The sequence below is a fragment of the Molothrus ater genome, chromosome 3 (genome assembly GCF_012460135.2).
Source record: "Molothrus ater isolate BHLD 08-10-18 breed brown headed cowbird chromosome 3, BPBGC_Mater_1.1, whole genome shotgun sequence".
Classification (NCBI taxonomy): Eukaryota; Metazoa; Chordata; class Aves; order Passeriformes; family Icteridae; genus Molothrus; species Molothrus ater.
Window position 1 is genome coordinate 4,647,856 of NC_050480.2, and position 27,963 is coordinate 4,675,818.

The 27,963-nt window shown below is 46.5% G+C and overlaps 4 protein-coding genes across 5 annotated transcripts; 1 reads left to right on the top strand and 3 right to left on the bottom strand.

The window, feature by feature from the left end:
• Window positions 1-1,436: 1,436 nt before the first annotated feature.
• Window positions 1,437-10,200, bottom strand: ERLEC1 (endoplasmic reticulum lectin 1). Its single transcript, XM_036380665.2, has 14 exons — window positions 9,895-10,200; window positions 9,151-9,255; window positions 8,981-9,061; window positions 8,503-8,580; window positions 7,892-7,955; window positions 6,752-6,792; window positions 4,840-5,063; window positions 3,641-3,770; window positions 3,166-3,327; window positions 2,808-2,867; window positions 2,589-2,713; window positions 2,091-2,168; window positions 1,828-1,903; window positions 1,437-1,687 (listed from the first exon to the last, which is right to left on the bottom strand). The coding sequence occupies exons 1-14, from the start codon at window positions 10,198-10,200 to the stop codon at window positions 1,616-1,618; spliced, it is 1,602 nt and encodes a 533-aa protein (XP_036236558.1). The 3' UTR covers window positions 1,437-1,615.
• On the top strand, window positions 10,184-24,273 carry ASB3 (ankyrin repeat and SOCS box containing 3). Of its 2 annotated transcripts, XM_036380663.2 has the most exons (10): window positions 10,184-10,224; window positions 17,366-17,576; window positions 17,867-18,028; window positions 18,780-18,892; window positions 19,260-19,395; window positions 19,597-19,774; window positions 21,086-21,283; window positions 22,083-22,334; window positions 23,058-23,191; window positions 23,759-24,273. In XM_036380663.2, the coding sequence occupies exons 2-10, from the start codon at window positions 17,381-17,383 to the stop codon at window positions 24,004-24,006; spliced, it is 1,617 nt and encodes a 538-aa protein (XP_036236556.1). In that variant the 5' UTR covers window positions 10,184-10,224; window positions 17,366-17,380; the 3' UTR covers window positions 24,007-24,273. The 2 variants fall into 2 exon arrangements, with proteins under 2 accessions (XP_036236556.1, XP_036236557.1); XM_036380664.2 differs by lacking the exon at window positions 10,184-10,224 and having other exon boundaries at window positions 16,195-17,576; window positions 22,083-22,328.
• CHAC2 (ChaC glutathione specific gamma-glutamylcyclotransferase 2) lies at window positions 11,288-16,110 on the bottom strand. The gene is made up of 3 exons (XM_036380666.1): window positions 15,976-16,110; window positions 14,101-14,136; window positions 11,288-13,151 (listed from the first exon to the last, which is right to left on the bottom strand). Exons 1-3 carry the CDS (start codon window positions 16,108-16,110, stop codon window positions 12,768-12,770), a joined length of 555 nt encoding a protein of 184 aa, XP_036236559.1. The 3' UTR covers window positions 11,288-12,767.
• Window positions 24,274-24,290: 17 nt separating the features above from the next.
• On the bottom strand, window positions 24,291-27,803 carry MALL (mal, T cell differentiation protein like). The gene is made up of 4 exons (XM_036380667.2): window positions 26,741-27,803; window positions 25,496-25,663; window positions 25,160-25,282; window positions 24,291-24,824 (listed from the first exon to the last, which is right to left on the bottom strand). Exons 1-4 carry the CDS (start codon window positions 26,840-26,842, stop codon window positions 24,762-24,764), a joined length of 456 nt encoding a protein of 151 aa, XP_036236560.1. The 5' UTR covers window positions 26,843-27,803; the 3' UTR covers window positions 24,291-24,761.
• Window positions 27,804-27,963: the final 160 nt, after the last annotated feature.

A 27,963-nucleotide genomic window follows, 5' to 3' on the forward strand; every position in this document is an offset into this window, starting at 1 on the left:
GAAACCCTCGAGTCGAGGGTTTGCCAAGAACCTGTTTGGTCACATCATGGCAAAAGCTGCTGTTGGGAGGCACCAGGTGCTGTGACTTCTGAGTCAGGGATGTGCTTCCCCCTCCCTCCAGGGAGTTCCCCTCCATGTGGGGAATTCTGACGTTCCACAAAATAACTGTTCTTGGCTTGCCCTCTGATCTAACCACCACAAGGAGGGAGGGATGAGCAGGAAGAGCGACTGTGTTGTGTTCCCTTCCTTGGCACAGCCTGAGGGATGCTGAGGCTGCCCAGAGCTGGGGGGCTCCAGCCTTTCATCAGGGCAACCTTGATCCAAAATAAAACCATCCCAAGGGATTGTGCAGCTCGGATCCACAATGAGGGGGTCCTGCCAGCCCCTTGTGCAGGCAGCAGAAGGTGAAATGATTCCATCTTTTCCTGCTCTGTGCTGGCTGCTGATGCCTCTGGCAGGCAGGAAGGCTGGGAATAGGGGACTCTGGGTACAAAACTGTTCCATTGAGAAATTATCCATGTAAAAGATTTTTCCCCCTTTCCAGCTCCCTCTGCCACCTTGCTGAGCCTCAGAAATCAGGATATGAGCAAGAGCAGTGTCAATTTAAATGCCAAATCATGCTGCTGCAGCTGTTTGGGTTTTCTGCTTGGTGAGACACTATAATGTCTCACCCAGACAGTCCAGCAGCCCAGGGGAGTATTTTGGGCATTATTTCCCCACTCATCTGCCACGAGGCTGGCAGGTTCCTGCCCTGCAGCCATCAGAAATTCCTATGCCTTGCACAAGGGCTGCAGAAAGGAGAAGTGTGGTGGGCACACGGAAGTGACCAACACGCGCTGACCGGACACTGTTGCTACAGCCCCAGACGTTCCAGGCTCTGCTGGGTGTTGGCCATTACAAACTTGTTCAAAAATATAATCTAAATCTACTTCAGATCCTCCTGTCAGCAGCATTTCAACTTATCTGATCCCTCCCAATTTACTTCTAGGAATGTCTGATGCCAGCAAATTAAAACTTCCCAAATGTTCTTGGCAAGGTAGACACACTACGGGGAACGGGACCTGGTGTCAGGAAGGATGTTCAGCAAAATAATTGTCCTTACAGTGTTAAATATAAATAAATAAACTGAATGTCCTGGGAAGCAGGCCAGAAAGAGCAGCTGAAGAGGGGTGAGGTGCAGTGACAGGAGAATACAATTCCCAGCAGTTACAGTGAGGTAACATGGGTGTTGGGAGGCAGCAGGAACAGTAGGAAAACCATGAGTGGTGCTGTGGCTCCTGAGCAGGAAGTGTTGGCTTCACTTTTTCCTTCTGTTGGCAGCTGAACTCCTCCCTTGAATCTTCAGTTATTTTTCAGTGCCTTTTCTGAGCTGAGTTTACACCTTAACAATGGCATCAACGAGGGGGGAACGTGCCACACACGAGCCAGGCAGGAAGTGCAAGACAAGGTTTTAATCATTAAAAGTTTATCAATAAGCTCTTATATACACATAGTTATACACAAAGTGGTTCACGAGTCCCTCAGCTTGGAGAGCTGTGCTGGTGAGGCCTTTGTCAGCTCACAGACACTGTTCCCATGGAAATGCCAGGATTTGGCCTTGGGGGCTTTGCTGTCCTCAGCTGGGCACTGAGAGGAGCCCATATTCATCTGCTGTATCCAGGATTTTACAGATGACTGGAGATTCCACCTGGAACAGAGAGACCAAACCATGAACTCAGCCCTGCAGGAATCTTGGGAACAGTCACTGGGAGAAAGGGGCCACCTTAAACATAATCCTGGAAATGTGCCCTACTGCCAGCCCTGACCTCAGGGCGTGTCTGTACGTACCCCAAGGATGTATTGGCAAGAGTGAGGCTCCAACATGTAAATGGTCACAGCGTGAGGGGAGTCTGATTCTTTACATCTGAAAATAGAGGAAAAATTGGGAGGTTGGTAGCCAATAAGCACACATTAACATGTATTTCACTGCTGTCTGCAACATTTTATTAAGTTAACAGCTATGGCCTTCTGAGCCTTGTGACAACAGCAGCAGCTTTCCCCTCTGACCCAGGAAACAGACACAAAACATCACCTCGTAAAAGTCCACTTACTTCAATTTCACAGTCACCTGCCTTGGCTTGTCTGTCAAGTCACAAACATCTCCATTTCCATAGAAATGAGACACCATCCTGCCACAAAAGATCAGAATAGAAGAGTTTGGAAGTATCAAACACAGTTTTTAAGCAGTCAGTTCAGTGGTGCGATCCAGCACCTCGTCATTGGTCAAGTATTTAATATACTAACAAATAGCAACAAGTATAATGTACTATACTATGTATTATTATACTGTATATTATACTACTGTTCTATATAGCTATTGTATTATTATATAGCAGTAGGTTGTATTGCAGTTACTGCAGAGGGAAAGAGTTGCTCAGTGTTGAAAGATTTTTCTCTGTGCCACATCCAAAGTGCTGAATTCCTTATTTGTGATGTTGACTGGGGGGTAAATGTGAACATGCTGCTCTTGGCAGTTTATTTCACCTGTTGATAACCCAAATTTCAGAGGGCTGGGCCCTGTGTCCCAGGTGCGAGAGCCTGGTTGGTACCTGACTGTCTGGGTGCCATCCTCTCGCAGGTAGAAGGTCCTGGCCGCGTTCTTCCTCGACCACTCGATGTGCTCCTCCTTGCTCCACGTACCCACCACCACGGAGGTCTTGCCACTTTCCTTATCCTAAAACAGGAAAAGCTGATCACTACACTGTGTCCAGAGGATTGGATTTTCTTAACAGGAACTTAAAGGAACGAACAGAACTCTCTGAACACACCTCGTGGTACTGGTGGACGTATTTGCCGTAGCAGAATTCGTATTTCCACCAGCCGACGCCCTGGGGAGAGGAACAACCTCAGTGTTAGAAGAACCAGAAAGAACCCCTAAAACAAACAGAACACCCCAAAACAAACCCATCCTTTCCCTCCAGACCCTAAACCAGCTGTTTCAGCTGTAAAACTCTGTATCTGTTAGTTAACAGAAATCCTTCATGACTAATTCTGTTACCTACTTTCATTTCACTGTGTGCTCAAATAAACTGAATTTCAACAGAAAAATTAAAGATAAAAACTAAACAAGTACACAAATTAGGATGTACTCCACATAGCTTTATTCCACATGGCTTTGCTGCTCACCCCATGGAAGCAGTAGGAGCCACTGAGGAATTCCTTGATGAGCTGCTCATCGGTCAGTTTGGAGATGTGGGTTGTCCCCACCGTTAGCAGCTGGTGGCTCCCAACAGCCACAGGCTTGTGGATGGAAGAGAATTTCTCTTCCTTTGCTGAAGGCATTTCTTCCTGCAATTAAAGGATACAATTAAGTCCCTTACAAAGTCTTACAAGTTATATGAAGTTACTGAACACTGAATCAGGTTGGCTGTTTTGGGCAATTTTAGCTGAAAGAAAGAAAATTCTACTCAAAATCTTCACACATTTGTGAACTGTAGGCTACAAAGGCTATGAAAATTTAAATCAGTAGCCCACACTTGCTCTGTTTTCCTTCCAAATAGGGTGAGTTACAGATGGTTTCAACAAGCTTAAAGACCAATGAAAGACTGACATCATCTTACAAGATGTCTTAAAGATGGAAAGTAAATGAAACAAATCCTACCTCCTTAACCCTCCTAAAAGGCATCTTCAGCATTTCCTGCTGTTTCTCCAGCTGTTCCAGGTTGTGGGGTTTAAGTGGGGACCCTGGCAGAGACTGGCAGAAGATGTCATTCACAGGGGAAGCCCTGAACCTGCCCAGCAAGTTAAGAACATGTCACTGTTACACCTTCAAGTACAGGAATCAGTTCAGTGCTCTGAGCTTCTGGATCTGCTGCTGCTCAGGTGGTGCAGGTGCATCCCTGGATGAGATGCCAGGTGTACAGGGAAAGCCCCAGAGGCCGAGGCACTGCTCAGGGCTGTTCTGGGAACACACAACAGGAAAAAAGGGACACTGAACTTGGAATTTGGGTTGTGATCCCTGTGATGTCACTGGGCAGCATTCCCAGGCTGCCACCTCCACCTTTCCTTTTTTACCAAGGTGACATAAGGGGGGAAAGATGATCCTGTGTGTTTATTTTCGGTGTTTCCTGCTGGTGGCCAGGAACCCTTTGGAAGGAGGCAGCAGCTCCAGATTTTATCCTTACCAAGCAACAGAACAATTTCCCTGTGCACTTTCTATGTTTTTTTCCTACTGCTACAGAGGCTGAAAAGACTCACAAATTAAACAGATAACAGTGCCACAGATAACAGAGTATGACCAAACCCACCCACATGAGAAAGTTTACAGTGGATACCAAACATTAAAAATGCTTTTTAGCACTTAGTAACTCCAACTGCCATGTGTTTACAAAATTCAGGATTTTGCCTTCAGGCCTTGTGGCCTGTTTCAGATCTCTGATTAAATACTCACTTATTCCAACATCTGTGTAAATCCAGGAATCCTGTCCATTATCCCCCCTTGTCTGTATAGCACATTCCCTTCGCAGTTCTCTTTACATCCCTTGGAAGGTCCATAGACTCAGGGGGTCCCTCAGATACGTGGTACAGTTCAGGGAAGGGGAGGAAACAAGAAACCTACACTTCATTTTTGGAAAATAACACTGAAATTGTGAATTCTCCATAAGGAAATGGCTTCTAGAGAGCTCCTCATGTTGGGAGGAGCTAAAGTCAAGGTCAAGGTTATGGTTGGAGAAGATACTTTTTGGTTTTATAGACTTTTAAAGTGTACACCCATGGTATCTGCAGTCTTCAAATACCATGAAGATGATCCCTCAAGAAACCCCAAACTAGGAGGAGACAGAGGTGCTCTGGGCACTGTACCTGTACTTGGGGTGGTTGCAGAGCAGCGGGGTCAGGATCACCACCTCGTACTCACAGGTGGTGACTTCTGCCACGGACAGGATCTCGTGCTTGGCCTCGGGGTGGCAGATGTACATCACTGTGCTGGACCTGGGCAGGTTCTGCCTCAGGCTGCAGGGAGTGCCATTGCCCAGCTCCACAGGGTAGTAGGGAGTCATCTGCCCTTCAATGTTCTTTGTGGGGATCTGGGTGAGGGAAAGGAACAGGTCATAACCACAGGACAGCTCCTGAGACTCCTCTGAAACAAAAAATGTTATTCCTGTGTGCAGAGCAAGCATTACCAGGTTAAAATCAGACCCTGTGTGGCTGCTCAGTGTTTCTGCAACATCCAAATCGTCCTGGTGTTCACCCCCAAACTGGGTTTGCCAGGCTCATCACCTGCAGCAGCAGGCTCTAAAGAACCCAAAAAACTTCTGCAAAGTCACCCTGGCACCTGCACTACACCTCTCAGCATTCCCAGCCCAGGCTGCTCCTTATCCAGAGGATGCCACAGCACTGGTGGGTGTGGCTAAAGAAGTTAATGGTGTACACAAGGTAAATCCCATTTTGTCACACCTTCCAGTCTGCTCCCTTCAGGTTTGTTCCTTCGTGTTTCATCCAGCTCCCTCTTTACGACATTAATTCCCTAAAGTGGTAAATCTCTGTCCTGAAATTAGCTGGAGTCCCTGGCTTCCCAAAGTGCCCAAACCCATAAACTGACTCTTTTTTACCCGTGTTGCTTGAGCTGCTGAAGGTTTTCAGCGCTGAACAGGCAGGGGTCTGTGCTAAAAGACAGAGGTGTTTCCTGGGGTCAGAACACTCCAGGGATCCAGGACCTCTCTGCCCCTCACCTGCTCTGGCTTTCAAGCCACGTCACCCTGTCCCAGGCCACTGACTCCTCCCAGAAACTGCTCCACCACCAGTGAAGACACTCACGAGATTAAGGAACCAACACGCCCTTGCCTGATAAGAGATTCCAGGAAATCCTGACATGGCAAGTGCATCATAAATACTGCCCAAGAAAAAGGCAATAAAGGACTTCATTTCCTCTGAAGCTGAAGGAAAAAAAGCTGCACTGCAAAACACTTGGTTTTCTTGGCTTTCCAAGAGGCACAGCTGCCACTGCCACCAGAACAGCCCCGTTCTGCCCCCACTTGACTTTCAAAATGCTCCTCAGGCATGGGTACTGCTGAGAACACGACACAACCACCACCCTGGGCTATTCCAAAGGCCACAGACACAAAAGCTTCATTTCAGCATGAAAATTAAGGGGAACTGGCAACAAGGTCCAACCTGCTCTCACTAATTCCAAACTCTAGCTTGCTTCAGGTACCTCCACTGCTCTGCTATAGAACCAGCTGCTCAAGCGTTGAGTTCTGGGGCCTAAACAAGTGGGGAAGTCCTCTAAGGGGAAAGGGAAACACAGACTATTATGGGATGGGTCAGCAAGTCAGCTCCATCTCTTAGGGATTTTGTGCTGTAGGGCTTTGATGAGTGTAAGTAATTTGAGCAGCAAAACTAAATAAATTTTCTGAGCTGGGACTGATAATTAAAAGCAAGAGAAGTGCAGCTCAGGAACAGTTCCATTTCTTGATATTCATTTTGGGAGGGGACTAATTACATCATCTTATCATTAGATTGGATCTTAGAAAGAAATTCCTCCCTGTGAGGGTGGGGAGGCCCTGGCACAGGTTCCCCAGAGAAGCTGTGGCTGCCCCATCCCTGGAAGTGTCCAAGGCCAGGCAGGATGAGGGATATTGGAAGGTGTCCGTGGCACTGGATATCTCAGAGGTCCCCTCCAACACAACCCATTCTGGGATTCTATAATCATATATAAATTGCACTATAAATCCACTATTGATGGCAGAAGTTAAAACAGATGGTTTTCACTTGCCTCTTTTGCACCGTCTTTGGAATTTTCCTTCTCTTCTTGATCTAGGGAATAATTAAGAATGGGGTAAGTTTGTGCACTTGAAAAAAAAAAAAGGAATTTCACAGAGAAGCTTTTCTGGTTTGTGTATTTGCTGGTGCTTTACACACTGCCAAGAGCCACTTGCAGGTGCAAAAGAGGAAAGAAAGGAAATAACCAGTGATCTGAGGCCCACAGCAAACAGAGCAAAATACACTTCAGTTCATCACAAAACCACCTGGAGCTGGTAGGACAGGCCAAATCCAGCCCTGACACCGAGGCAGGGCTGCAGAACACATCACTGCAGCTGTTTGGGAAGGGTGGGAATTGGACAGGAAACAAGCAGGTGCTTTGGAAGGAGCAGGAGCTGCCAGATAGGAAGCAGGGAAAGGACGCAGGACACAATCTGCCACCTAAGCAGGAAGGGCAGAGGGACAACAGCCTGACAGCCCCAGCTATGGTCACCTGAGGTCCCATCAGGCTTCAACATCCAGCCCCACAAAAAGGGTGACTCAGATCAAACATTCTGTGCTCTGTGCAGCAGCAGCAGCAGAACGAGGCAGCCCTGCACAGAGACTGCACCCACCCACCCAGAAAGGCCAAACAAGGCACGTTCTGAAGCCCTGGTTCTTTCCAGGACTAAGATCCCTCACTCAGGGCTGCAGCCAGAGATCCAGAAGCGGGATGAACAGCACTAAATCCCCCCAGGAGACTGCAGCATTGCAGCTCATCACTTCCAGGAAAACAATGGTGTCTGCCTTTCACACACTGGCCTAGAATGAAACAAACACCCCGGCCTAGGTGATGTTTTTCTATTCTATTTCTGTTCAATTCTGTTCTGTTCTATTCTGTTCAATTCTGAATGAACACTTAGTCTGTGGATTTGGAAGATTTCTTTCAACTAATTTACAGGCAAAAAATGCTCCAAAAATCAGTTATTCTAAACTGCCCCTTGAGCTTGGGGCTCAGCGACCTCATTTCCACCCAAGTCCCAGTCTAGGCACTTGAATATTTCTGAGGATCTGTGCCAGGTTCCCTGAAAAAATGGCTCTCAAACTGGTCAGACAGCAATAATTAAAACCCAAAAAATTAATTATCAGCAGAATGAAATAATCTAAAACACACCTGGTTCTGACAACGGGTTCTTCATTATCATATTCCCCAGGTAGTATTCTTGGATGTTTATTTTCTACAATCAAAAAAAAAATCAGTTACCACTTTCTAAGTTTTTTCAGGGAATTCAATGTTGCACACAGATAAAAGAAGTTATAAAAGAAAGGCCTCATGAAATCAGGCCTTGCTTTGCTGAAGTGCCAAAGCTAGTCTGTCACTTTTAAGTGCAGACAGCTTGCAAGTTTCTATACAAAATAATTTTGGGAATGAGAGTTCATTAACCCAACAATCTACTTCTAGGTGAAGAACAAATGGCATCTGTAGTAACAAGAGATCTGTCTCATAAGAATCAGTAAAAAAGTATGTAAACTAACTAAAAATATGGAAGTTTAATAGATATGCAAAATACCATGTACTGAGCAGTCAACTAAGCGTATGTTGTCAACCAGTAAGATGTGACACAGTGCCTTCTGATAATCCTATAAAACATATCCTGTACAATAAAGATGCAGTTTTTCTGCATGAGGAAAATGGAATCATGGCTAAATTATTACAGAAACTCAAGTCTGCTGGAGGAGTTCAGCAGGACTGTGCCAGTGGGAAGGGGGTTGTGAGCAGCCTACCTGCCCCGTTTCCTTCTCCTCGTGGTACTGACGGATGTGCTTCCCATGGCACACCTCGTAAGTCCAGTAAGATTCAATCTGAGAAATAAAATACATTTTAAAAATTATCTTTACACCACAAAACCACTCAGATGTTGGCTTGAGCACCCTCAAAAACAAGAGCACAGACGAGTGGTCTCAGTGTTGCCCAAACAAACACAACAGAAAACACTTCCTTGACTTTCACACAAATAAAACAAAGGAAAAAATTAAATTAAAAAATAAAAATTCATATTTTTAACTGCTACCATAGCTACCTATTTATCTGAATTTTGACATCTTTAATCACACAGAATTTTGTCAGCAATATTAAGGCATAAAATTGTAAAGACCTTGTTTCAGACTGTATTAGTATCTCATTTACTACCCTAAAACCTTGACACGGACTGGCCTGTAACCTTTTAATTGGCATTTAATGAACAGGACAAAAGTAACATACTCTATAGGAACAGCTGCTTTGCTTAAAGAGAGGCTCCAGCAGTTCCCCTGGAGTAGGACCTTTATAGTCCTTTTCTTCTTCCTGCAACAAAAGGACATCTCATGATATTGAGACTGACAGCGTAAAGACTCAGGTACAGTTTATATTTACAGAATAACTCCTGAACTCACCTCGTTGCCACTGGCTATCAATGGCAGGAGACACTTGTACTTCTCTTTATCCACAGTGGTCATGATGATGTAATTGTCCTCCTTGTACAAGACACCAGTGGTCGGCTGAGAAAATAACCAACCCATGTATCAGCCAGGCAGGGGCTTTTTAATGCTACTCATTAGAAACACCCCTGAATTCCTGAGCGGTGCTCCAGACTGTATTAGTTTCAGCTCCCAGAGTATTTCCTGGGATTTAATTATACCACAAGACTCGAGTTTGGTGGTTTAGCTGGCTGAGAGCTGCTTGCTGCTGCCTTCGCTTTGGACCTTCTACTTCCAACCATATCCTCGATCCCTTCCAGATCCCAAATCCCTTCCAGATCCACAATCCCTCCCATATCCCCAATCCCTTCCAGATGCCTGATCCCCTCCTGATTCCAGATCCCTGATCCCCTCCAGATCCCCAGTCCCTTCCAGATGCCTGATCCCCTCCCGATAGATCCCCGATCCCCTCCATGCCCCCCTCACTCCTGCTCTCCCATTTCAGACCTTTATTACAGCCCCCAGCCCCAGCCATCCCCCTTCACCCCCAGCTCTCCCCCCTCCGCTTTCGGCACAGAATCCCCCGGGATTCTCTCCCAGCTGCCGGGCTCCCTCCGGCGGCGGGCCAGCCCCACCCGAGCCCCCCTGATCGCCGAGGCGGCTCCGAGCCCTCCGCGGGCGGCGCGGCCGTGCGGGCCCTGCGGCGAGGGGGGAGCTCACCAGGCTGAGCTCGGTGCCGGGCCAGTTCACCCTGAACGGGATGTCGTCGCTGAGCTGCGGGAGCGCTCGGCCGCCCTCGGCCACCGCGGCCACGGCCGCCAGGAGCCCGCAGAGCAGCGCCGGGGCCGGGCAGGGCGGCCGCAGCTCGCAGCCCCTCCGCGGGGCCGGGGCCGGGCTCGGCGGCCGCAGCCCGCAGCCCCTCATGCCGGCCGGCGGCTCCGCCGAGGCCGCGCCGCGCCGCCGCCACGTCGGCTTCCGGCAGCCGCGATCAACAACCGGGGCAGCGCCCGCCGCCAGCAGCGGCATCCGGGGCAGCGCTCGCCGCCGCAGGTGAGGGGCCGGGCGCGGAGAGAGCCAAGGACCGGGGTGGGGGAGTGATGGAAGTGAGCGATGGAAGTAATTTAGTGAGTGAAGTGAGTGAGCGAGTGAGTAGAAGCGTGAGGGAGTGAGGAATTTGAATGAGGAGTGTAAGTGAGGGAATGAGTGTGAGGGAGGAGTGTGAGGGAGGCAGGAGTGTGAATGAGGATGAGTGAGCGAGGGGTAAAATGGGGGCGAGTAAGAGGAGGGGGGGAATGGATGCGAGTAATTAACTTTGGTCATCAATGGCAGCGCTAAGGGTTAAACGTAATCACCAGGTACGAGGTTATGAGTGTAAAAGAGCACTTCAGGGGCTCCTCTGTGTGTTTCTCTATACACCTGTGTGTGTGTGTGTGTATCTATACACCCGAGAACCCAAACAGTCTTCACATCAGAGCAGGTTAGGCCAGTCCCATCTGATCCATGGGAAACATGGAGCAGATAAATAATTGGAGGATGTAAGAGTGAGAAATTAATTGGCCATGCTACAGAGAATGCCCTTATTACAGACCCTTGGAGTTATTCTGGTTGGAAAATACCTTGGAGATGATGGATGCTAACCCTTAAGTCTGGATTTCCCTCTCCCTCCTCTCTGCATTATCTTCTGTAAATAGTCAGGGATGTGCCTGTTGTTTCCCCAGACACCGTTTGAGAACAGGTTTAGCAGTGGCTTTGTATGCGTGGTTGTGTAGTGAAGCCTACAGATATGAATCTGTATTTGCATAAATAGAGACTGAGTTTAACCAGTCAGGAAAAAAGAAGCCTAAATGGCCTAAAATTTTTAAGGTAGCAGATCTGGAAGGCTTTTGGTAGGGACCAAAGCTGGGGGCAGAGCAGTGGCTTTAATCCCACACAGCAAGAACAAATGTATCTATTTATATTTCCCATGCTTTAATTAATCCCTAATGTGCCACAGTTTATATGTGTGTTGTCACTCTCAGCCCCAAGAACAATGTTACAGCGAGGCACACACCTCGATGTCCCCCCTCACACAGACACACTTTAAACATAACATTTCTGGAAATTTCCAGCCTCGTTAGTCATTGTAATGCTTTTTTATTGCACTGAAATCCTACACAGGAACGTGTATTATTGCAATGGTTTATGCATTTAAGAAGCAAAGAACCAACAAAATCTTGGAGGCAAAGACAGAGAATGTGGAGCTACACAGAATCACAGTACTTAAATAATTAGCATTTTAAAGGGAGGATCAGCCCTGATGGTTCTGGATCCCCTGCCCTCTTTTAAGGAACAAGGATAAGTCTTTGAGGAAAGAATTTTTAAATCTAAAAAGAATTTTCAAGAAAGCAGAGAGTGCAATTGCACACTTTTATCTTTACAAATATAAACCAGGAAGATGTAAAGAACAGGAAAGGTCAACCTTTTTTAGGGGAAAACCACACTTTTTTTGCAATTACTGATGCAGAATCCAGGTTTCCAAGCTGCTACTAAACACACATTCCCTGGATGGGAAAACAGGATGTTACGTGGTGTTTGGAACAGGACCATTTATATTAAGATATAAAAATATACTCGGTTAAAAGTTAATAAAAATAAAGAGTTTTGAGGAGCATGACAAGTCCATGTTGGGACGGATTGCATCAGGAAGCCTACCAGCCTAAACTGGGGCTTCCCAACCCTCTTGGGATGTCCATACACACCCCTAAGGTTACTGGAGAGAGGGTTCCTCCCTTAGTTACCTTCTGTTGGTGAAACTAAAATCTGTCCTTGCAGCTGGGATTTTCAAAGAGATGGGGCCACAACAGCACCTGAAGTAACAGAGATGAAAGTTGCTCTTCTTGCTGTGTTGTGACTTCAAGTCAGGCTCTTAGTTAATTTTAGTATTTTGGAGTTATTCTTGGTATTAGGATTAAAAATTAAAACGAGGCACTGACGGGTTATGGCTTGTTTGAGTCAGAGTGCCCAGAGCTTTGGTTTTCAGGGCTTGACATCAGCAGCCAAGGAAAGGAATTATCTCCTTTACAATAAAATGGTTTATCCTCTGCATTTAAGGATAAAGTAACATATAAAGGGTGAGATGACTAATTCAGTGGTGCAACTTCATTTCAGAGGAGTTGAATGTTGATATAAATGTTCTACTACACAATTTAGGCCAACCACTTAAAATTCCTGCACTGTGGTCTGGGACCAGAACAAACTATCACTTAAATCTTAAGGAACTTGTCTCTGCATGCCAATTTTGACCCCAAAAATATTCTAAAGATTTATTTTAAACCTGAAATAATAATAAAACATAAAGAGAAGTTTAGGTGGTTGTCTTGAGGTGTAGTCTTTGGATGAAAAGCCGAGATATTTGGATTTGAACTTAGAAGACTTTTGTTGCTCTCCTTTCTTGAGAAAGAATGGGAGAATGATTTTGGCAGTTTTAAGTAACCAACTCCTATTCTGAATGCAGCATTAATTAAGATATGCAGCACTAATTAGGACAGCACAATGCAGAGGAGCATTCCTCCCAGGCATCAGAACACCAGAACCAGGCCTGTTACGAGGTCACTTCACAGACAGTTGAGGTTTTGGTGCTTGTTCAAGAGCTCCTTGACCAGTGTCTCTAAGGAGAAGAGGTGCTCGTCCACATCCTCGGGCACGAGGTTCCTGATGGAGTTGGCCAGCTCAAACAGGTACTCGGTGTTCCTGCCGCTGGGCCCGGCGGCGCCCAGGATCTGGCGCGCGATGTCCTCGAGCGGCGCGGGGCCCAGGTAGTTGGGGTTGTCGCGGGTGCCGATGTAGAGCAGCACGTCGAAGGGCTGCACCGACGGGTCCTTGGGGTAGAAGATCACCGTGGTGGTCCTGTAGCCGCCCTTCTCCCGGAAATCCAGGTAGGCTTTCACCTCTCCCTCCTTCCCGGCTGGTAATCGGTAGGCGACGCCCCACACGCTGCCCTGGCCGAGGAGAGGTGGTCAGAGGGATACTCGGGAATCCTTGCATTTAGGCAAAGCTTTCAGGAAACTGATTTCCCGCCCTTCTGCTGCTTTTTGCAGGGTTTGTAAGAGTCCCAAAGTATTCAGTCCCTGCTTAATTCAGGCAATTATCAGTGATCATCCTCTTTCTGCTATTTGGGGGTTATTCTTGGTATTAGGATTAAAAATTAAAACGAGCACTGACGGGTTATGGCTTGTTTGAGTCAGAGTGCCCAGAGCTTTGGTTTTCAGGGCTTGACATCAGCAGCCAAGGGAAGGAATTATTTCCTTTACAATAAAATGGTTTATCCTCTGCATTTAAGGTTTTCCTAACAGAGCAACTTCCTGTTTTGTTAATATCTGGAGTAGTAAATAGCCTCAATACAGGCCACTAAGGAGCTGGCAAAAAGGACACAGAGTTTCTCTCTGACCTCATAAGATTTATGTCTGAAAATGACAAATGTAAATAATGCTGAATTTGAAGGAATTTTGATCAGGTTCCTTGTGTTTAGTGACAGTTTGGTAAGGACCTGAGGGTCACCTACACCTGTTACACACCTGAACTGGTGTGGTGTGCTGAGATACCTTCACAAGTTGGTCAAGCCTTGTGAAACTGAAATTAAAGCAATTACATTTATCATTCAATGCTGATATCAAATCATGTATGTTTGATATATCTTTCTATCAAATTCTACATCTCACAACTGGATAGCCAAAGTGATTATTCCAGAATATACTTTAAAATATCCCTGTGGTAATAACAGACCCAAACTACTTCCAGTTTATACTGATTATTTGAAACAATCGTTGCTGTAACTCTGAGAAACACTGAGAGAACTTTTCCCTTAAGATAAGACAGTTATCTGCTCGTAGAAAAGCAAAAATTAATGAGTGGAAATGCAACAGGACATTCTGTACAACAGTACTGTACCTCAGCATCTTCAACCAGGGTCACAACTCTTCCAGGCTAAAATTTAAAAGATGAAATCATCATTCAGTCAGAGGCTTTTTCCCTAAATCATGAGCAAAACCAAACCAAAACAAGAAAAAAACAAGGAACAAGGAATGAAACGCTCAGAGAACTAATCCAGCACAATTCCAGTAAGGTCCAGATCCAGTGTAAGTATTTTTGGAGAGTAGCTTTGGATGTGTATTAGATAAAATAAACAACATGTTAAATTCTGGGTGGACAGTGCCTGTGACACAAAAATTAAAAGCAGTCAGAAATTGGGAGGGTTTGAATGTCCTTGCTTTACATGTGCTGTCCAGACTCAATTCCACTGCAATTAAAAACAGTGACAATTAATTAACAATACAACAAAAGTGATAATTAAAAGTTTCATTAATGTAAAACTATCCTCAAGGAGCCCTTGGAGCCTCACTGGACAGAGGGAGGATACCTTCCAAATGGCTTGTTTTCCCCAGGAAGTTAATTCTTGTAGGAAAAAGTAAGGAGCCAGTTTGTACATACTGGAAATAAAATAGTTGAAGTTTGTTGTATAAAACTTTAAAACATAAAACCCTATGTTGAACTACATCTGCAGTTTAAAATTGCTGCTTTTGGTATCAAATTAGTTCTCTCCAGCGTGAGCAATTTATTCCTGACCTGACTGATAAAATAAGGCAATAAAGCTACATGAACACTAAATGACTCCTATTTCCTGAGGAGAAATGAGTCTGTTCCCATGATACACCAAAGATAACTTCAGTGTTCCTTTTGGATTGTTTTTCCCATAGTCATTGATAGTTCTCTAACTTGTGCACTTGCAATGGGTCACGAAGATTTTTGTGAATTGTGGATTAAAGAGACATTCTGTGGTGGATGGAAATCAGCTTTCCTGTCCTTACTAGGAATGTCTGTACCTGTAGCCTAAATTAATTAAATTCATTTAAATCTGATTTGATTTAATATGAAAGGCAGTACTGAGGAGAACTTCAGGTGGGTTGTGTGAAGGAAGAAGGATCTGTTTGCCTAAGGAAGGGCAGGATATTTACTTAATTTCTTGCAAAGTCCTGTCTTGCCTGGAACTACCCAAAACAAACATTAAGAAACAAATTACTAAATACTAATTGATCAGAGGAATTAAGTACTGTTTGTACTACTGGGAATAATCCTCTGAAAATATTTTTAAAACGCAACTAGCAAGTAATTTGCTGTATATTTGTAAGAGCTGTTTTTTCCTTGTTGCTGTTCTTGAATGTGTGTCAGTGGTGGCTCAGGCTGTGTTCTTTGAGCTCTGTGCGAGTTATTTTATGGTGTTTGATATTCTAATGAGTGTTGTTTCAACAGGAACCTTCCAAGAAGCAAGATGTGTTCTTTAAAATAATCCTGATGCTTTTTCTCTCTCAAAGCCGCCTCAGGTTTTACAGTGGAGTTACCTGGGTGCAGGCTATACCTTATCCCCGTGGCTTAAAAACATATGACACTGGGAATGTCCACTTGGAATTTTAGTTTCTTTTTCTCGCTATTTTTTTTTCTCTCTTTCCAAACGGTGAAGAATTTTAGAACTTCAAGTATTTCCTAATCCATGAATTTTCACCTGAGAGTAAAATAAGTTAAAACACAGCCGGGGGTTACTTGGATCAATAATTCTGGCTGGTCCTATTCCCTGTGCGCAGCCTGACACCCGCCCCTCACCGAGGGCATTTAACGCGCTGAATGACAAGTGCAGGCATTTCGGAGCCCTCCTTAAAGGGCTTTGTGTTCCTGGGTTTCTGTGCAGCCCTTGCGGGCGGCTACGGCCGCGGGGCAGGGCCCGAAGCCGGGCCCGACGCGGCGGCCGCGTTCCCCCCGGCCCCGGCTCACCTTGCCCGGCACCCCGCGGTGGTCGGTGCTGCCCTGCCAGAAGCGCCGGCTGTAGCCGCGGACGCGCCCCACCAGCTTCTCCTGGTAGGGGAAATCCACCTTCCAGATGAGGGAGCCGTAGCCGAACACCCACATGGCGGCCCGGCCCGGCGGGGCCTGCGCAGAGCCGCGGGGCGGCCCCGGCCGGAGGCGGCGGCCCCGGTGCGGCGGCGGAGCCTGGCGGGGCCGGCGCTGTGACAGCTCGCCGGGAGCCGTTCCTCGGCCCGAGCAGCCTCCGCCAAGGCCACAGACGACCGTCACCCCAAAAACCCACCTGCGACCACGTCCCAAAGCCACAAACGACCTCCCCCAAGCACCTGCCTCGCCCCCCAGTCCTGCAAACAACCGCATCCCCCCAAACAATCACCTTGCGCCAAAGCCCCCAACCACCTCTGCCTTCAAACCCCACAAAGAACCACCCCTTAACCCCATAAACAACCATCTCTCCTCCAGCTCAACCTCCCCTTAAATCCCCAAACACCTTCCAAACAACCACCTCCCCTCAAAACCCACAGACGACCTTCCCCAGCCCACCCTGTGATAAATTTGGTTTAATTTCTCACAACCCCAGGTGTGAAAAATGCATATTTTATGTTTGGCTTTTCGCAAATATTAAAATGAATATTGTATGTGTTTTTGTTAGAAAGTAATGCTGTGTTAATTCTCTCAAATAGTGTGTTAAATATAGTTTTAGGTTATAACAAAATGTTAAAATAGAAACTGTGCTATGTATGATACGTTTTTTTCTAAAGAAAGGACTCGCACTGAGATAGCAGCCACAGGACACCTAAATCTTTCAGAGAAAGAGAATTTATTGCTCCATTATCAGAAGAAACTTCCTGCCTTCCTCAGTCCTGAAGGTGCTGTCAGGATTCAGAGGAAGAAGCTGACACTGACCGGACAGAATCCTGTGTTTGAATGGAATTTATGCATCATGTATGAGGTGTATGAATATGCAACAGGCTGTTGTTTTTAATGGTTAATCCTCTGTTAACGTGGGTCCTTCTTCGGGCGTATTTTGCCCAGAAAAAGGTACCTGGACGTCCGTAACTCTTTGTTCCTATTGTTTCATATTGTCCTAATTCAAATTGTCCAAATTATTATTACTCTAATTGTATTACTATTTTTATAACCGTTTTATTACTATTAAACTTTTAAAAAATTTTAAAAACATGTCATTGGCATTTTTCACACCTGGCAATTACCTCTCCCTAAGCCCCCCAAACCACCATCTCCCTACAAACCAAACCAAATCCTCTGCTAAACAAACTAAACCGCCCTCATATCTATATTGTGCCAACACACATCTCTCTTTGTTTTTTCCCCCTCTACTCCTTTCCTCCTGCTGCAGAGCTCCCTGCCAGGGATGGATTTCACAGAAGCCTATTCCGACAGGTGCTCGGCCGTGGGCCTTGCAGCCAGAGAAGGCAATGTTGAGATTTTGAGGGAACTGATAAATCGGGGATACAGCGTCGATGTCCCGGATAACAGGAGGTGGCTGCCCATCCACGAAGCGGCAGCGCACAATTCCAGTGAGTGCCTGAAGCTCCTCATTGATACAGGTAAGGAAAACCTAATGGGAAACAGCGTGATTTTGGGCTAAATTACCCTGTCATAGAAAATACAAGTTCCATAGATTTATCCTATTCCTGTTTGGGGATTTTCTGTGTGGTTTCCTGACTGTGGTAAGTAGAAATTGACATATTGGGATTCATGGGTGATTCTTGAGGTGATAACAGCATATTCATGGGTGTTCCGTAGGCTACATATCTCAAATAACTCTGTTATTTTCTTAAAATGATTGTATTTTGCAATTCACTGCCAAATATCCCCTTTTTCCTGTCCTCTGCAGCTCCAGCTGATGACTACATCCACTCGAGGACGTTTGAAGGGATGTGTGCTCTGCACCTCTCAGCCCGTCACGGCTCTTTGGAATGTCTCCGGGTTCTCCTGGAAGCTGGGGCTGACCTGGACAATGTCACCACTGAATCTGCCACCACCCCACTCTTCCTAGGTGACACGAGCTTTCCTCAAGCCCCAGAGTTTGAACTCACCAGTTAAAACTCAAGTTTCTCCGAGTTTAAACTCACCGGAGTTTCTTACTTGCCTGCCATGTTGCATATTTTTGTAGCCCTAAATAAACAGGCTTTAGACTCAGAGGTGTGGAAATAACCTTTTGTTTATGGGTAAATCTGCTTCAGACAATGTTTTAAAACAAAATATAAAAGCAAATTATAAATTATAAAAGCAAATATATTTTCTGCATCAAGCACAGAAAAACTTTAGGAGGTTCAGGATTACATCTGTATGAGGCTGTTTCAAAGCCTTTACGATTTTTATAATTCCTCCCTAATTCTTATGTAAAAAGACTTATTTTTGACATTCTTAGTTTGGCAATTAAGGTCCATTATTTCAACATTTTTTTCTATGACTTATGTTAGGCTTAATTGAATGCTTCTAAATAATCTGATTAAATACATTTATTGGTTTACTTGCCTCTCTACCCAGACACCATGCGTGCCATGTTACCTTTGATTCCAAGTATTTTCCAAGTTTGGCATCATTTCCATTCCCCAACACTGTTTTGGGGATCTAAATATAAAAGGCAAGCCAGTATATAATGGGCAAGTTTAAAGGAATTGTGATTATTGTTTCAGGAAGTTGGCAGTGTGACCTTTTGAGCTTTTAAATCCAAATACTTAAATTATTTCTTTTTCAAATTCTTCAATAAGATTTTTTTTCTTTTTATTACTGTTCTGTGGAAGCTGTTGAGAATAAACATACAGAGGTTGTCAAGTTCCTGCTCCAACACGGAGCAAATATTGAAGGTTCTCATTCTTGGTCTGGATGGAATTCTTTGCACCAAGCTTCCTTTCAGGTAACCTGTGAGCACATAATGTAATTTTGGTGTAACTGGTGTATTCTGGGGGATAATTATTTATTTAATAATTATTGCATTTTTGTCAGGTAATTTTTCCTAACCTACCCTAGCAGTCATAAGCTTGTACTTAAAAATATGTTGGCTTAATGGTTCTAACACATACAAATCACTTTATCATGTAAATGAGCAAAAGTGATCAATTTAAACTTGCCTAATTTCTTTTACCATTAATTTTTAAGTGCATCTTCAGGATATTGAATACATATCATGGGGTTTATTATTTCTGTCTGGATCATGTGGGGGAAAACGGGTTGTGTCATTTCCTCGCTTTCCAGCTGGTTGAGAATAAAAACGCTGATTTCAGGGTTGCACTGAGATAATGCAAATGCTCCTGGAGAAAGGGGCCAGCAAGGACTGCCGTGATGACTTTGGAATCACCCCTCTGTTTGTGGCTGCTCAGTATGGCCAGCTGGAGAGTCTGCGCCTGCTTCTGTCCCACGGTAACCACCACCCTCCATTTCCCTGGCCACGCTCCCTCCCGCAGCTCCCACTGAGTGCAACTGGAGCTCTGCTCCTGCACGTCATCTTTTCAAGTGTTATAGGTTTTATTTCCTTATTGCTGAGGAGACCTTGCTGAATTTGAAGCCAGCCTGTGGAGGATAATGACTGATGGAGGTGACTTTGGTTTTGTCTTGTGTCAGGTGCGGACGTCAACTGCCAGGCCAAGGACAGGGCCACTCCCCTGCTGATTGCTGCACAGGAGGGACACCTGGACTGTGTGAAGCTGCTGCTGGCTGCAGGGGCAGACCCAAACCTCTACTGCAACGAGGATAACTGGCAGTTACCCATCCATGCAGCAGCTGAGATGGGCCATGCAAAGTAGGTGGTTGAAGAGGCATTCAGACAGAAGGTCCTGGTCACACAAATCTGATCCCCAAAGGAGGAAGTTCAACCCTAAAAGGGAGGAAAATTGAGTGTTCAAACTGTAGTTTAGAAGTTCTGATTATTTTTGTATTTTAAATGTCTCTTTAGTAGTTTCTTCCACACTGACAGGGAGTAGGTTTAGATGAAATATTAGGGAAAAATGCTTCCCTGTGAGGATGGTGAGGCCCTGGCACACACAAGTTGCAAGAGAAGCTGTGGCTGTGCCATCCCTGGAAGTGTTCCAGGCCAGGTTGCATGGGGCTTGGAGCAGCCTAGGAGAGTGGAAGTGTCCCTGCCCATTGCAGGGGGTAGAACTGGATCACCTTGAAGGTCCCTTTCAACCCCACCCATTCTGTGATTATATGATTTTTAATTCAGCATTTAACCTGGGTTTGATCCATAGCCTAAGGAATTTAGAGGGTTTTCCACGGTGCTGAACCAGATACCAATTCACTCCATGGCCATTTTACTTTTCCATTTAAAAATGCAAATAACCATGTTATACATTATACATTACTCGAACAGCTGCTAATTAGAATTCTATATTAAGTAGCAAAAGTAATTATATGCAAATATTGAATTAGCTGGACCAGCCAGAAAAATCAAAGCCACAGAAACAGTTTCTTTAATCTTTCCAGAGATGAATTTGCAGCTTTGCCCAATTTCAGATATACAAGTCAGTTCCACAGCAGCGAGCCAAGAGTGGAAGGAAGTTTTGGGAGTAGACCACTGGGGAGAAGGATCTCTCAGGAACTCCATGATTCACACATGGACAGCACTTAAATATATAAATGATGATACATCACTGGCAACTCTTATGCAGCACCAGTAGGTTCCAGCAGCAAAGGATCTGGTGTTTGTCACTAATGTGATGTGGCCTGGAGTGTGAGGTGTAAACAGAATGTTTTTTCTGTTTCATAGAAATAAGAATTCATTTCATTTGCAGCTCACATTTACAGTTTGCCTCCAAACTTCCTTGGAGTTGGGATTTAGGGTGCAGTGGTGTTCTGTTGCTGTAGAAAGAGTTGCTGGGTAATAGTAAGTAGCTGTCCCTGGTTTGGTCTAAAATACTTCTTTCCAGCCCAAATCCATCCCAAAGCACAACATTTGCCGGGGGTCTGCGTATGGAATGATAAAGCTGCAAATTCAAGAGTGAAAAAACACAATTTTCTTCCAAAGCTGCAACGACCCTGTGAAAAAATAGCTGTGTGTTTAAGATCAGTCATTGCAATGAGATCAGAAAGCAGCTGTTTTAAACATCTGCAGGATACTGGAGCTGCTGATTCCAGTCACTGAGCGGGTGTGTGACAAGGGCGAGGGCAAAGTGAGCCCGGTGTACTCCGCACTGTACGGCGGGGACGGCGAGTGCCTGGAGATGCTGCTCAAGCAGGGCTTCAGCCCAGATGCTCAGGAGTGCCTGGACTTCGGCTGCAGGTCCCCCATGTGCATGATCTTCCAAAAGCAGTAAGCAAACCTCTTCTATTGTGGAGTTATTCGTAATCATATTTGCTTTAATTAACTTACTTTTAACTGTAGTTTCCACCTTCTTCCCTCAACTGCTTTCTATCATCTAACATTTTTCCAGAATGCCAGTGTGTTCCCCCTTTGCAGACACTCCTCATTATTCCCATTTCCTTGGGAATATTAATGTGAAGCCCTGGAGTGTGACTCGCTTGCCGCACTAAGGAAAACATCTTCAAAAACGGCTTTTGAATCCTCTCAGATTTTAACAGATTATTTCTTTGTACATGGATTGAAATGCATTTATTTATAATAAATAAATATTTATTATAATATTTATGATAAATAAATCTTTCTATTTTAATAATGATATATAACTATATAAAATATTTATATTATTTATAATTTATTTATGGCTACCATTTAAATTAACAAGGTTTGTTAGTAGTGAATTTAGTTCCTGGCCTGCTCCTAGGAAGCTGCCTTTAAAAATCCTTGGACGCCATTTTTCCCTTTTTGTCCTGGTGCTGCTTTATAATAAGTAATTTAGGAAGGGATGCAGAGCAGGTGATTGCTCTGTGAACCTGGCAGGTAACACATGTCACCCCTTCTGTGGAGGAATGTGCCCTCTAATCCCTAAAAGGCAGCACCAGTCACAGTCTCAGTCCTTACCCTATTGGAGGTAATGATAAAAGGATTTTAATAAAAACACTTTGAAACGTTTTATCGCAGACAGATGTAACAAGTGGTGGGTGCTTTCTGAGGCAAAGCTCACGGGATGCCCTGTTCCTTCTGCTCACAGGTATTACCAGTTCATTGATGTCCTTCTGAAATACGGCATCACCCTGCGTGGCATCAACTTGGCTCACTGCCTGTGCCATAAGAAGTTTGCTCTGTTCCGGCGCTTCCTGAGGTCTGGCTGTTCCCTGCCCTCGGAGGAGGAATTAACAGACTTCATCCTCTACAGCAGCACAGTGCAGAAGGAATACAAGGAATGGCTGCCCTGCCTGCTCCTGGCTGGCTTCAACCCCGTGAATTTCATGCACAGGTTCTGGTAAAGCAGGGAGCCTTGTCTTTCTTAACTCAAACATCCCATGCTAATGTGCAAAGCTGCTACAGGATGGCCCTTGATAATCTGTTGCCACCATCAGGAACGGGAGGGGTTGTGGAAAGTCTGAAATAAATCATTCACACGTCATGTCTGGAGGCAGTAAAACAGTTTTCTTTAGGAAGAAAGCCAGACTGGAAATTGCTTTTCTCTAGAATAGCAATAAAGGGTCACTTCCCAAGTTTATATCTAACATCTCTACTTAACCCCCAAATTTAGCTGCAAATTGTGTGTGTGATACTTTAATACAGCCATGGTAAGAAATTTCAATGGGAGAAATAGGTCAGGAGGGATGGGAAACAAATGGGAAATGAAGCTGGGCCAAGGCTGGGAGGAGAGGAAACGGATGCAGTTTGAGACTGTTTTGTTTAACACAATGTGGCAAAAATTCCAGTCAGATTTTTTTATTATTATTATTATTGAAGTTTTTCCACATATAAACAACAGCTTGGTGATATTTTATATTTAATTGGGCACTACAGGATTAAACTTAGAGTTTTGAAATATTTGTATTTTCTGCAGGCTGTAGTAAACACACCACAAGTTTGCTACTCAGTCACTGAATGAATGTCACTGTCTTTGTGTATCACATGTGTTGCTTTTTGGTCTTTTATTCTGTAATCTACAAATACTTTAAAAAGGTATTTTAAAGAAGTCTTTGTTACACAGGATTTTCTCCATGAGTGAGGATGTCCTTAATTTTGTCCTGGAGTTCATGAATTGGAGCAGACTTCCTCCAATTGTGGAGCAACACCTTTCCCAATACAAGGAGAAGTTCACTTGGACTTCCAAGAGCCATTTTGGTAAGGAATACAGGCAGGAAAATAATGTCTCCGTGTGTCCAGCTTCCAGGCTGCAGATGGGAACATTTAGGAGAAGATGACAATATGACTTAGTTATGTTTTACTTCTCTAATTTGATTTGTATTTCCAATGAGGCATCTGTCCTGTTTTGTAAGCATTGGGCAGGAATTAAATGCAAACCATAAAAATCAAACATAATCAAAATGTGACCAGCCAAAAAGATTCAATTGTCTGTGCAGGAATTTTTCATAGTTCAGCCTTCAGAAAAGCAGGTCTTGTGTTATGTGACTGAGAAACTGCACTTAGATGTCTTTGTTAATAATTCCTTTCAAAGGAAATTATTCTTTAAAAGAGTCTGTAATAATTTTAAGTTGTCCAAGTGATAATGTCATTTAATCATGTTTCCTTTAGAATGCTTGAAGCTAATGAGGATGTTTTTGGAGTTTAAAAAACGGGAGTTATTTGGGAAAATTGAGATTAAGTTCACTCTTGATTTCCTTTTTTATTGGTAAATATATTGGTGTAGTAAGAGCTGCTCTGTGTTTGACTTGGGATTCCATTTTCCAGCCTTCCTTCCTTCCCTGTCCCACCTGTGCCGCCTGGAGATCCGGTCCCTGCTGGGGAGCGAGCGCCTGCGCTCGGAGCGTGTGATCCGGGAGCTGCCGCTGCCAGCCTGCCTCCAGGACTACCTGCTCTACCTGGATGTGCTGCGAGCCAACAGCATCCCAGAGCTGCAGGACTGCCTGGAGCAGGGACAGGAGGGAGCTCCTTCCAGTCACTCCGAGGCACAGGACACGGAGGAGGGACGGCAGTAACACCGGTGCTCCGTGACGGCGGTGCCGGTGCCTGGACTCCACAGCCACAGGTTTTGTAATGGGAATCAGGAGACATGGGAGGAGAGCCGCTGTAAATGGCTGTTCTCCTCCCGTGTAATCATTCTTTTCACTGTAGTTTTGTACTACATCTAGAAATTTCCTATGGGTTCTATGATTTGCTTGTTTACAATCTGTTGTAGCTTTGTAAGTGAACATTTTCTGTTTCTTTTCTAACTCTTGGGAAGTAAAATGGGTTTTTTCAGTGAACACAGCTTACAGAGTAGTCAAAATCTGCCCGTTGACACTTTATTCCAAATACAGCATTTACCAAATGAAACCATCTAAAAGTCAAGGAACACAATCTTGTATCATTGTTATGAACTTGTGTTGGGGAGGGATGGAGCTGAACCGGAGAAAGGCAAATTACATAAGAAAGGAGATTGTTTGCTGAAGGAACAGTGATTTTTTTTTTCTCTTCCCATGGTTGTCAATATTTGGCAGAATGTTGGTATTGGAGGCTTGGGGCCTGCACCCAGTCCCTCCCCTCACAAGTCCCTCCCCCAGGCAAGGCAGGAAATGTCCCACAGGCACACCAGCTTGTGCCAGCAAAATCCCTCCTGTGATGGAGTGCAAAAGGACTTGCTGTTCCTGAGGCCTGGTGACAGGGCTGGAGCAGGGACACCTTGGGATGACAGCAAGGTCTCTCACACTGGGAAAGCCCTCGTCCTGTCAAGGTGAATCTGGTGCTGCCAGGATCACTGGTAGTAGATGCTGAAGGCGTGGAGGATGTACAGGAAGGTCGTGAGGAAGGCGAAGAACTGCACGAGAGGAAGAAGAGGAAGGGTCAGCTGGCAGAGTCCAACCCCATCTCCTCCCAGTGCTCTCAGCATGGGGAAGCCTCCCAGCACAGAGCTCCCTCCAGCCTCAAAGGAGAGGCAAAGCCTCAGCTTTTCTCAGCACCCAGCAACATCAGGCTGTCTGTGAACTGGTGCACCCTGAGAAGCCAACACCAGCTGCACCACCCGCAGAGCTGAGGAGCTGAAACTCTGCCCTGTTGGCATTTGGGGTGGCTCTGCTGTGGCTTTAGCACGTGCTGCTGCCCTTGCAGGGGTGAGTGTGTGTCCTACAGCCTGGCAGGGTGCTCTGGACTCACCGATGCAGCGCTGTTGAGTTGGTAGTTGACGTTGACGCCGAACTCAGAGTTGATGGTGGCGTTGGCCTGCAGGACAGCGGCGCTCATGTACAGAATGGCCGTGGTGCCATGGTACAAACTGTCCTGCAAAACAAGGCACCTGTGAGTGCCCCAAAGGGGGACAGGTGCCTGGAGAGGCCTGGGACCAAACCAAGCAGTGGTTTCACAGCAGAGCTCCCCTGGACTTTCCAGTCAAGGCAAAAGGAGGAAAGGGTTGGTTGGTCACCAGCCATGGTGATCCTGTGCCCACGTTGCTGCTGCCAACATCTGCCAACCCCTGTTCCATCCCCTCCTTACCAGCACTTTCCAGTTCTCGCTGTTCCTGTGGAAGCCGAGGAGGTAGCTTAAGAGGAGCAGCAGGGAGATGAGGCAGGAGGTGAGGGACACGTACATCACCCATCCCTGCAGCAGCGGCAAGGAGACGGAGGTAGCAGCGACGAGGATCCACACCCAGGTCCCGCAGACCTGCCGGGGACAAACAGGCGCCGCTGATGAGTGTGAGATGAGGAAAAGCTCTTTTCCTCCCCAGTTCCCTCCTCGCCTCCCTCCTGGGCCAGCTGCAGCAGCCAGCAGAACCCCTGCATCTGTCCCAGAGCATCCCAGTGCTATGGGAAGCAAGCAAGCATGTTGGCACTGGTTTCCCTGAAAACTCAGGGGAAATGAGTGTTCACACGAAAGGGAAGGGTTTGCTGCCGCCTTGCAGACAAGGAAATGTCTCACCCCGAGGGATTTGGTAGAGAAGCCAGAAAATGTGCTTTTATCTGGGAAAAGTGAGCGGCTGCCTCAACCCAGCCCTGCCCACTCGTTAATCTCCAGGGCTTGGAATCACAGCACAAGGAAGTCTCCTCTCACTCCACGCACCAGCCTGGAGTGAGTTGCTCGCTCTGGATCCACCCAAAATATTTACTGAGCACAAAAAGCCCACAGGGTCATCGGGATGAGCCCGTGCCACCCTGTGCCATCCCAGCTGTGGTGAGTGAAACCCCTGGAATTGCAGCAGGGAGCTGAGCCCACCACCACGGGCAGGGATTGTGCCCGTGAGCACAGGGTGTGTGGGTTGCCAGCCCCGTGCACCATGACAAAGTACATCAGGTGCTATCTTAGCCAGGTCCCACTGGATGCCCTCTGGACCCAGAAGCAATTGAAAGAATCATGGAATGTCATCACACATTACCAGACGCCCAAATGCCTTCAACCCCTGGAACTACTAGACACAGAGAGCAAAACTGCCTTGATTTTCCAGCCTTTTCTACAGAGAGCTGCTTCATGACAACGAGAGCTCCCAGTCTGCCCTGGATGAGCCAGCAGCTCTTCAGCCTCTCCCAGCCCCACTGCAGCCAGTGACCCTCACGCAGGCTGTGATGGAGCCGAGTGTGCCTTGTCCTCAAGCTGTTCCTAAAAAACCCCATCAGGAATACTTTGTGCACTCAGCGTAAGCTCAAAGACAAGATGTCACTCCCCAGTCAGGCTGCCTTCAGGATGGCTTCGGGGGATTTTAGCCAGGAGCGGGCTCCGTGAGGCGGCGGAGCGAGGCATACTCACGATCTCCGGCAGGATGAAGGCGTAGGGGATGGTTTTGAAGACGGCGGCTCCGGAGGGCAGGTCGGGCTGCGTGGAGGCTGCGGAGGGACCCACCGAGGCCATCTCTGCCCCGCTGACAGCGCTCCGCTCGGCTCCGCTGGCGCTCGCCTGTCCCGCGCCGCTCCCGTGCGGGATTTAAGGGACACGCCCGCGGGACGTAAGCACAGGAACCGGCCCGGGCTGGCACCGCGCCGCTGCCCCGGCCCGCCGAGCCCTGGCACCGCCCGAGGCTGCGCCGCTCTGTGCATCCCCCTGCCAGCCGCGATGGGACACACGGCACCCCGGCCCCGCCGGGCACCAATGCAAGGTCATTAACTGGAGAGGGAAAGAAAAAATTTCCTACACCTTGCCGGCACAGAAATGTTTCCTGCAAACAGTTCTCTTGGCACGCTTCCAATCCTGAAATATTTTAGCTTCCACTGTTGTCGCCTCCTCCCCTTTCTGTTCAGGTTTCTGCTCCGCGGTCACGTCAGACACCTCCACACCCTCCAGGCACATCCAGCCTTCAGAAACTCGCAGGTAAATTTTACAAGCACACCGGGAGGGTTTGGCAATGTGCTCCCGAGTGCCCAGTAAGGTGTGAAGGGGAGCTGCAGGAATTTCTGCCTCCTGGCAAATGCAGTTTGGATTCGGGAAGCGCTTGCTGTCTCATCCAGTGCACTCTGCCTGGCCCCAGAACTCCCAGATAAGGGGTGGGATGAAAGGCTGGGGGTGGCACTTCTGCCTGGTGGCTCAGAGAGGACAGACTGACCCCATTAACCAGGGCAATGGGCTGCAGCAGGAGGAAGACACTGTCCCAGTGAGTTATCCCAGCTCTGCTAGGCGAGACAGGTGATGCCCCAGGAACTTGGCTTCTATGCCAAGCTCTTGCACAACACAGAGCAAAGATCAAATCCATGTCTCTGAGCGCTTCCTAGGCTGGGGGAAGTGTCCGGTGGTATTTCTGGAGGCTCCAGTTTACAGATACTCCAGTGGGAGCTGGTTTTTGGCTCCATGCAGTGGAGGTTTTCAAAAATCTTGTTTCAAATCTCGCCAGACAAAACTGAGCCTGGCCTGGGCTTAAATCCAGGTGTGACTCGGTGGCAATGTCCCCATCGCCCTGCAGGAAGCATCCAGATGCTCCAGCACTAAAGAGAAAGTGGATTAATCACTTCCCCCTGGGAATGGGCAGCACACAGAGCCTG

Bases quoted from the DNA above. Each gene is read 5' to 3' on its own strand.
- CHAC2 (XM_036380666.1), bottom strand. From the start codon at position 16,110: ATGTGGGTGTTCGGCTACGGCTCCCTCATCTGGAAGGTGGATTTCCCC. The intron at 14,137-15,975 runs GTGAGCCGGGGC...TTTAAATTTTAG, and splicing joins ACCGCGGGGTGCCGGGCAAG to CCTGGAAGAGTTGTGACCCT. The intron at 13,152-14,100 runs GTACAGTACTGT...CTCCTCGGCCAG, and splicing joins CCCTGGTTGAAGATGCTGAG to GGCAGCGTGTGGGGCGTCGC.
- ERLEC1 (XM_036380665.2), bottom strand. From the start codon at position 10,200: ATGCCGCTGCTGGCGGCGGGCGCTGCCCCGGTTGTTGATCGCGGCTGC. The intron at 9,062-9,150 runs GTGAGTTCAGGA...CTTTTGTTGCAG, and splicing joins TGATAGCCAGTGGCAACGAG to GAAGAAGAAAAGGACTATAA. The intron at 1,904-2,090 runs GTAAGTGGACTT...CTCTATTTTCAG, and splicing joins CAGGTGACTGTGAAATTGAA to ATGTAAAGAATCAGACTCCC.
- ASB3 (XM_036380663.2), top strand. From the start codon at position 17,381: ATGGATTTCACAGAAGCCTATTCCGACAGGTGCTCGGCCGTGGGCCTT. The intron at 17,577-17,866 runs GTAAGGAAAACC...TGTCCTCTGCAG, and splicing joins GAAGCTCCTCATTGATACAG to CTCCAGCTGATGACTACATC. The intron at 19,775-21,085 runs GTAGGTGGTTGA...AAACATCTGCAG, and splicing joins GCTGAGATGGGCCATGCAAA to GATACTGGAGCTGCTGATTC.
- MALL (XM_036380667.2), bottom strand. From the start codon at position 26,842: ATGGCCTCGGTGGGTCCCTCCGCAGCCTCCACGCAGCCCGACCTGCCC. The intron at 25,664-26,740 runs GTGAGTATGCCT...TGTCCCCGGCAG, and splicing joins CCTTCATCCTGCCGGAGATC to GTCTGCGGGACCTGGGTGTG. The intron at 25,283-25,495 runs GTAAGGAGGGGA...CTTGTTTTGCAG, and splicing joins GCGAGAACTGGAAAGTGCTG to GACAGTTTGTACCATGGCAC.